Source organism: Rhinolophus ferrumequinum, chromosome 9 (genome assembly GCF_004115265.2).
Source record: "Rhinolophus ferrumequinum isolate MPI-CBG mRhiFer1 chromosome 9, mRhiFer1_v1.p, whole genome shotgun sequence".
Classification (NCBI taxonomy): Eukaryota; Metazoa; Chordata; class Mammalia; order Chiroptera; family Rhinolophidae; genus Rhinolophus; species Rhinolophus ferrumequinum.
Genome location: NC_046292.1, coordinates 35,652,174 through 35,661,211, shown reverse-complemented (window position 1 = coordinate 35,661,211; position 9,038 = coordinate 35,652,174). Strand labels below are relative to the sequence as shown.

The 9,038-nt window shown below is 41.4% G+C and overlaps 1 protein-coding gene across 2 annotated transcripts in view; it reads left to right on the top strand.

Annotated features, from left to right (window-relative positions):
• The first annotated feature begins 2,384 nt into the window (after window positions 1-2,384).
• AGBL4 (AGBL carboxypeptidase 4) overlaps window positions 2,385-9,038 on the top strand; it is a 1,100,555-nt gene continuing 1,093,901 nt past the window's right edge. For both annotated transcript variants that reach the window (XM_033114112.1, XM_033114111.1), the window contains exon 1: window positions 2,385-2,579. In XM_033114112.1, coding sequence (XP_032970003.1) covers window positions 2,546-2,579 — 34 coding nt within the window. In that variant the 5' untranslated portion in view covers window positions 2,385-2,545. The remainder of the gene's footprint in view (window positions 2,580-9,038) is intronic.

The window sequence follows — 9,038 nt, the reverse complement described above, 5'->3', positions numbered from 1 at the left end:
TATTTTCTTTGCCCAGCTTACTCCTACTTGCCCTTGAAGGTCAGCTGCTCACTCCTCCAGGAAGCTTCCCTGAACATCCCTTTACCTATCCCCTCTACCTCATGCTGGGTTGTGTACTCTTCTACTGGGCTCCCACAACCTCGCATGTTTTCTCCTATCAGAATGCTGGGTTTTAATTACTGATTAAATCTCTTTTCCCTTATGGACTGTGAGCTTGAAATCATGGACAGTGTTATATTCACCTCTTTATCTCCAGCATCTGCTCAGAGACTGCCTCAGAAGAGAAATCAAGGAATGTTTAAGTGAATTATTCTAAAATGTGTTGGGTTCTGTACTTACTGGATTTATACTTGTCAAATGCATTTTAGTCTATCACCCCATTTGTAACTTAGAGCACTCTTTGTGGTTAGGCAGGGCCTTGGTCTTCATTTGTTGGAAAAGGAAACAGAGGCTCAATGACTATAAATGATTTGCCCAAGATTATAAAGCTATAAGGTCAGAATTTGAGTAGAACCTGAATCTTCATACTCCTTTTGTCCATCTTCCTGTATTTAATGAAGCTCCTTTGTTCTCCTCAAGGGGGGGCCCTCAGTGACCCCTCCCACACTGAAATTCCTACAGCCCTCATAACCATTATTAGGATTGATTTGTCAAAGCTTGTATTTTTTTATCTTGATGGTTGTGTTGACATGGCTTGTGAATTTTAAACTGCTTTAATGTGAGGGCTATTTCTGATGGTCATTTTCACGTAAGTTTCTATAGAAAATTTTAGTGCAGGTGAATGAACAGTTTCATTCACATTGCTGGCAACCAACCCCAAAAGCTTTCTGGTCCCTCTATTTTTCTGTCTCAAGGCTTTCTCTCAAATTCTAGAAGGCTGCTTAGCCCTGGGCAAGCATAACCAGGATATGTGAAAGCATTTAAGCTGGGGAATGGAGGGTAACCTTCAGCCAGCAGGGATGGAAATTAAGAGGTAAATGACCCAGCTTCCTTGTTCTTTAGTGGGACAATGCTGAGGCACATTCTATATGGTTCTTCAGAGGGTCTCCAGCGAGATTAGGCCCAGTAGTCAACTAAAGCAATCAGCTCAATAACACACATTTTTCTTGGCCTTTCCCCCCCTTCCTTCTTTGACTGTCTCCATTTCACTTCTGATTTACGGACTTACCTCCCAAAGAAATTACCAGCAGCACCCAAGTCCCTGCCTCAGGCTCTGCTTCTGGGGAACCAAAATGAAGACACTACTTAACTATACAGAAACTTCTTTGGAGACAAAGTTTGGACACAACACTTTTCCCTATGTGGTTTGTGCTCTAGTCATACTGGATTTTTTGTAGTTTTACCACTGATCCACAACTCTGTGCCTTGGCTCATGGTACTCCCTCTGCCTGGCACACAGCTGATTACACACCCGCCCCTCTCATTTAGAGTTTCATCTCTATGATCCTGTAGCACTTGGAATACCTTTCAAAGCCATTATCTCTTTTCCTTTTCCTGTGAGCCATTTCAGGAGTAGGGGCTACCTAGCAAGACACTTGTTAAAAAATTAAGGGCTCAGTAAAACTGATAGGAATGTGCAGTAGAGAATTTAGGAATCATTTTTCATTCCACTAACATTTACTGAGCATTTACTCTGTACCAGCACTATGCTGTATTATGGAGTATACGAAGATGAAGAGACAGACCCTGGGCATCAGGGGAGCTCATGGTCAATGGAGGAAAAGGAAGTAAATCATGCACTAAGTATTGTTAAGTGTCAGGACAGGAAAGCACACGGGACTGTGGGAGGATATTGCTGCTCAGAAAGGGTAACCTTCTAGCTTGGACTTGGAAGTTAGTAGTGAATTTATCACGGATAGGTGGGAAAAGGCATCCTAGGTATACGGAGAAATACACCTGCCAAAGAGAAGCCATTTCTAAAGTTGGGGGTTAGTGCGGTTGTAGAGGAGCGAGGAGTCCGACCCGTTGGGCCTCTGCGTGTTTGGGGTGGGGTGGGCACAGAATTACTGATTTTCAGGGCATTTCAGCTGAAGATAGCCAGCATTTGCACCAGGCCAGGCACACCGTGGGAAGAAGTGCTGGGAAATCAAGAAACCTGTCCCAAGCTCTCAAAGTTGAATACCAACCACAGAAAAGTCAGCCCATCCAGTTCTATGGTCAGCACGAGGACCCTCGTAGGTGGCAGAAGAAGGCCATCCCAGCAGACCTGGTCCTGGCGCCTCAGAGGCAGCTGAGCATGCTCAGTTGCCAGGACGCACTGGCTAGGTAGCGGGGGAGAAGGGCCAGGGAGTCCCAGCCCCGCAGGCGCCAGGGCCCTGAGGGTGCCCGCGCTGAGGGGGCGGGGCCTCGGACGCACGCTCCTCCTATCCCTCCCCTTCAGCCTCCGGGCCACGCGCCGGTAGCCTGCGCGCCGGCTGCCAGTTGCCCCGGCAACCGTCGCGCCGCGTCTTCCTGAGGGAGCTTCTGTCAGCCGGCTGATCCCATCAGGCGTTCCCCACTGCCCAGCGATTTTCGCGTGGGCTCAGAGGCGGAGGGACAACAAAAAATGGCGGAGCGGATCCAAACGGCGCCTGAGGCAGGTCTGTGGGGGCGGTCGACCAGGGGAAGCGCTGAGGCTGCACGGCTGTCCTGGGCCTGAGGGGACAGGGGACCTGAGCATGGCCCTGCTCCTGAGGAGTCGTCCCTGGGAGTTTGCGCGGTGGGGCTATGACCTCGGGGTCAGGGGTCAGGGGGGATGCGTACCCCTCTGAGTGGCGGTCAGGGACCTCGGAGTCCCGGTGGCCCAGGGGTGTATGGGGGAGTGCACACACTCCTGAATGAACATGGGCCCTGAAAGGGCTGGGACTCCAGGGAAGACACAGGACTTCAATCCTGAGGGCACCTGTGATGGGGGCCCATCTTCTGGGCAGGCTGTGTGGTGGAGAGGGTGTACACAATCCTGTCGGAATGCGGGGCTGGGGGGCGGGTGGGACGACCTCAAAAGGCATAGTTTGGGGGAGAGGGGCTCGGATTCTGAGGAGGCAGGTGTGTGGAAGAGGAGTGTTATTTTAATATCAGGCAGGGCCATGGTAGGGGCATATACACCAAGTATTTGTGTTTTGAGGAAGTGTAGTGCCTTAGTGTCACCTCCGGTCATAGAGAAAGTATACAAATCCTCATTTGTAAATGGTCCGTAACAGGACAAGAAGCTGAAGGGGACACTCAGAGCCCCAGTCCTTCTAAACCCTGCCAAGGGAGGCTACAGCCTATGTGAGTGTATGTGGCATCAGTGATCTTGAAGGTCATTCAGAATCATGAAGAGGTGGATATGCACATATCTATGAGGGGAAGATAGTCTTTAAAGTGTAAGGAGAGTGACAGGAAGGGAGACCCAGGATCCTATTCCTGAGGGGACCCTCTTGTGGGTAAGGCTAGGCTTGGCGAGATGGTGAACTAAGGGTCTTAACAGGTCATAGACGATAGAAGAGAGCCAAGTTTCTGCTGCTTTTTAGTTTCAGGTGTACAAAACAACATAGTTATGAGACATGTATATACCTCGTCAAGTGAGAGCAACGTTTTTTACAGTCCTGTGTATGTGGGAGGGAGTTTGTCCCTAAACTTCTGGGGAGTGAAGAACTAGAGCCTCAATACAAGTGATATCTGTGTGTATGTAGAAAGCAGTGGCTCTGGGGGTGTATGTGGTGTTGGTGATAGAAGTGGTATCCATCATTTTGTATATATGTCCCTATTAGGTATTTTGGTTACAAGAGTGACCCACTTGAATTATCCAGTCCTTGGGGGCTGGGGGCGGGAGGTGATTGTTATGGTAAGACCATGCAGTGACTGGAACTGGAAACTGTCTGAAGCCACCAAGAATAGTTCAAGAGACCATTCTCAAGAGCTGCATGGTTTCTCTTTCTTTCATGGCATCTGTTTCTTCCAACAAGTATTTCCTCTACTCATTTCATAGTTTAAGCTCTCTCATACCTTGAACATGCTTATTCCTTTGTTTGTTCATCCACTCCACAAATGTTTATTGAGTGCCAACTATATGCCAGGAACCAAGGTAAGCACTGGAAACTCTTTGCTTGTGATTCTCTTACCTTATTCTTTTCCCCCCCATAGACTTACTGACTTCAAATAAATTATTAAATCTACTTATTATTTTTATTGCTTATTGCCTATCTTCTTGCACTAGAATGTAATATCCATGAAGGCAAGGGTCTTTTTTGTATTTACCAATCCCACATGTCTAAAACTGCACCTGGTATAGAGTAGGTTATTAATAAATATTGGTTAAATGAATAACTGAATGACCTTATATTGTCTAGAGGTTCAAGAAGCTTTCTCTGAGGAAGCGGTATTTTAACTAGCTATAAAAGGATCGTATAAATGAAGAAAAGAGCAAAGAGTGATTTAGGCAGAAGGAAATCATGTGCAAAGACCCCAAGGTAGTAGGAAATATGATGTGCTGTGTTTAAGGATCTAAAATGAGACAAATGTATCTGCATGTAGGGCAAAAGGAGGAGAAAAGAGGTAAGCTGAAGCAGATCTTGCAGGGCCTTACAGGCTATGATAAACATTTTGGTCAAAAATCCTAAGAATAATAGGAAGCCATTGAGGGCTTTTAAGTGGGAGCATGACATGATTAGAAAAAAAAATAACTCTGGCTACAGTGTGAGAGTACAGAAGATAACAAAAGTGGATATAGGGACTTGTTAGAAGGTAGCAGTGGAGATGGAGAGAATTGAGAAATATTTAAGAGATAAAATTAATGGGATTCAGTCAAAGATGGGAATGAGGGAAAAAGAAGTATCAAGGCATGCTTCTAGTTTTCTAATTTTTGTAACTGGATACTTGGTGGTACCATTATGGAGATAGGGAGCATTGGAAGGGATCTTGGCTATGTTTGAGAGGGAAGAGCATGAGTTTGGTTTTGGACATAAGGAGTTTGAGGTGTCTTTGAGATATCCAAATAAGTGGAGAGATTGACAAGGCAGTTGAATTTGCAAGAAAAGGCTGAGCTGGCATAGAGATAATTACTGAAGTCATAAGTGTGGGATGCCTAGAGGGAGAGTAGAGTGAGGAGAAGAGGCCTGGGATGAAATGCTGAGTAGCTGCAATATGTCAATGCCTTCCAAAGAGACTGAGAAATTACAACCAGAGAGACAAGAGGACTACCAAGAGAATGTTTCAAGATAAATGGAATACTCAACAGATTGAATGCTGCCAAGTGATGTAAAAAGATGACTGAAAAACTAGATTTAGGGATATATTTAGCATCGTTGGTAACCTTGAGAGAAAATTGATCAAGGTAGGAGCTCTGAATCACTATTAACTGGCTCAATCTTTGTCTCTTAATTCAGATTCCCGAGAGAGAGTCTGATTGACACACATCAACTTTTCCCACCAGATCATGTCATGGATCACAAGCCAGTGTAGGATTAACTGCCTTTGGATTAGGTGTCCAGCTATTGCTGTCTGGAGTCATCTGGTACAAAATATGTCCATCTAGTAATTTCTCATCTTAACAGCAATAGCTAACATTTATGGGGTGTTTATTATGTGCCACACATTGTACTAAGTGCTTTATATATCTTAATTTACTTCAGCATTCTAACTACTCTCTAAGGTATTGTGTCTACTTAATATGTGAAGAAATTTTGGAACAGAATTTAAGCAGCTTGCTCAAGGTCTGTACATTAGTGTAAGATTGTAGTGTTTTGGCTATTTTAGCATTATCTGGATTTATTATTTGGCTTTCTGTTTGTATTGCAACATATTACATACTGAAGAACTAATAGCCCTGATAAAAATTTGTGCTCTAGAGGAAATACTATTCTAATCTCAGCATACATTAACAATGGTGAAGTGGAGAGAACTGGGACTTAGATCCTTGTTTAAATTTTGTTTGTGTTACTTACTAGATGTGGGTGTTGGATTCAAATATTCTGATCTTCAGTTTCTTCATCTGTAAAATGAGGATGATACTTACAGGATAGTTGTGAATACTAGCGATAATATATATGAAGAGCCTAATAAATGATATTTCTTTAATTTTTCTGAAGCTTGAATATAAAATATATGTATTACGTATACTTTACGTATATAAAAGCAAGGTTTAAACATACAGTATTTAATATTAGACATTCTTTTTAAAAAATTTTCTTCATTGATATGATTAATTTGCTATCAGAAGAAAGGCGGACACCAAGTTTTGGAGCATGTAGAATTGTTATCTGAACTATGTTCATGGGACATGTCTTATATGATGTAGATTGTAAGGAATTTCTTGAAGGAGTGAAGGGACATTTGTGACACTTCTTTTTTTCCCAAGCATGCAGATAACTTTGTAAGAAGGTGAGGTTGGCAAAAGGAAGTTCCTTCTTTTAAATATTGTACTTTAAAATCAGGATGTGAGTGTCAGAATTTTTCTTCCTTTCCAACAATTTGACTATTAATAATAGGAAAGAAACCTTATAGTTAAGTAAATGTAAGAGTCTTAGCTTCAGGCTAGATGGCACCTTCTTCAGTTTCTCAGATTCCCCTCCCTCCTTTCCAACTAGCATAAAAAAGCTTTTGTTTGAATTACCTGGTAAAATAATTTGTTTTCCTGTATTGCCAAGTTTGTTACTTTTGTGGAGGCCCATATAGCCCAGAAAATTTAGAATGATGCAGTCTGTTAAAATGGCCTATACCTTGATACAGATAACTTCCTTTGTGAAATAAATGAGTCCTTAAAAAAAGCAACTTTATGTTATTTGAAATCATCTGTAGGCAGAATCTTGAAATTTTATAAAGCCTTAGTAATGAGAATAATGTTTTCTGTCTTTAGTTAGTTGTTGGGCAAAATAGCTAAGCCTTTTTGGCTTTAGTTTCCTTATTTGTGTATTAGGGATAGTAACACCTGCTTTTCTGGTGAGAATTAGAGATAAGTTATGGAAAGTGCACAATGTGACATCACTAAAGAAATGATAGCTTAGTTGGTATACGCTCGCTATGCTTGTATGTTTGTGTCTGTTGGTGTTTGTGTGCCTTTTCCTAAAGGCTTATTAGTAAAATCATCTTTTTTTTTAAAATTAAAGTTTATTGGGGTCACAATTGTTAGTAAAGTTACATAGATTTCAGGTGTACAATTCTGTGTTACATCATCTATAAATCACATTGTGTGTTCACCACCCAGAGTCAGTTCTCGTGACATCACCATTTATTTGATCCCTTTTACCCTCAACTACCTCCCCCACCCCCCTTACCCTCTGGTAACCACTAAACTGTTGTCTGTGTCTATGAGTTTTTGTTTCTCATTTGTTTGTCTTGTTATTTTGTTGTTTTTGGTTCATATACCGCATATCAGTGAAATCATATGGTTCTCTGCTTTCTCTGTCTGACTTACTTCGCTTAGCATTATAATCTCAAGATCCATCCATGTTGTCACAAATGGTCCCATTTCATCTTTTCTTACTGCTGAGTAGTATTCCATTGTGTATATATACCACAACTTCTTTATCCATTTATCTGTCGAAGGACATTTTGGTTGTTTCCATGTCTTGGCCACCGTAAATAAAGCTGCAATGAACATTGGAGCACACGTGTCTTTATGGATAAATGTTTTCAGATTTTTGGGTAGGAGGGGGATCGCTGGGTCATATGGTAATTCTATTCGTAATTTTTTGAGGAACCTCCACACTGCCTTCCATAGGGGCTGCACCAGTCTGCATTCCCACCAACAGTGTATGAGGGTTCCTTTTTCTCCACAGCCTCTCCAACACTTGTTACTGTTTGTTTTGTTGAGGATAGCCATTCTGACTGGGGTGAGGTGATAGCTCATTGTGGTTTTTATTTGCATTTCTCTGATGATTAGTGATGTTGAGCATTTTTTCATATGTCTGTTTGCCATTTGTATGTCCTCTTTGGAGAAATGTCTCTTCAGGTCCTCTGCCCATTTTTCAATTGAGTTGTTTGTTTTTTTGTTGTTGAGTTGCATGGGTTTCTTATATATTTTGGATATTAGCCCCTTATTGGAGGCACTGTTTGCAAAAATCTTCTCCCATTCAGTTGGTTGCCTCTTTATTTTGTCGATGGTTTCTTTTGCTGTGCAGAAGCTTTTAAGTTTGATATAGTCCCATTCATTTATTTGAGCTTTTACTTCCCTTGCCTTTGGAGTCAAATTCATAAAATGCTCTTTGAACCCAAGGTCCATAAGTTTAGTACCTATGTTTTCTTCTATGCAGTTTATTGTTTCAGGTCTAATGCTTAAGTCTTTGATCCATTTTGGATTAATTTTGGTACATGGTGAGAGATAGCAGTCCAGTTTCATTCTTTTGCACGTGGCTTTCTAATTTTGCCAGCACCATTTATTGAAGAGGCTGTCTTTTCTTCATTGTATGTTTTTTGCTTCTTTGTTAAAAATTATCTGTCTATATTTATGTGGTATTATTTCTGGGTTCTCAATTCTATTCCATTGGTCTACGTGTCTGTTTTTCTGCCAATACCATGCTGTTTTGATTATTGTTGCCCTGTAGTACAAGCTAAAGTCAGGGAGTGTGATACCTCCAGCATTGTTCTTTTTTCTTAAGATTGCTTTGGCTATTCGGGGTCTTTTGTGGTTCCAGACAAATCTGATGATATTTTTGTTCTATTTCTTTAAAAAATGTTATTGGGATTTTGCATTTATTGGGGTATTGGGGTGTTATTGGGGTATTGCATTAAGTCTGTATATTGCTTTGGGTAATGTAGCCATTTTAACTATGTTGATTCTTCCAATCCACGAGCACGGAATGTCTTTCCATTTCTTTGTGTCTTCTTCAATTTCTTTTAAAAATATCTTATAGTTTTCAGCACATAGGTCTCTCACATCCTTAGTTAAGTTTATTCCTAGGTATTTTATTCTTTTTGCTGCAATCACAAAAGGAATTGTTTTTTGTATTTCTTTTTCTGAGATTTCATTATTAGTAAATAGGAATGCAATGGACTTTTGTACTTTGATTTTGTAGCCGGCAACTTTACTGTATTGGTTGATTGTTTCTAATAGCTTTTTGGTGGTCTATAGGGTTTTCTAT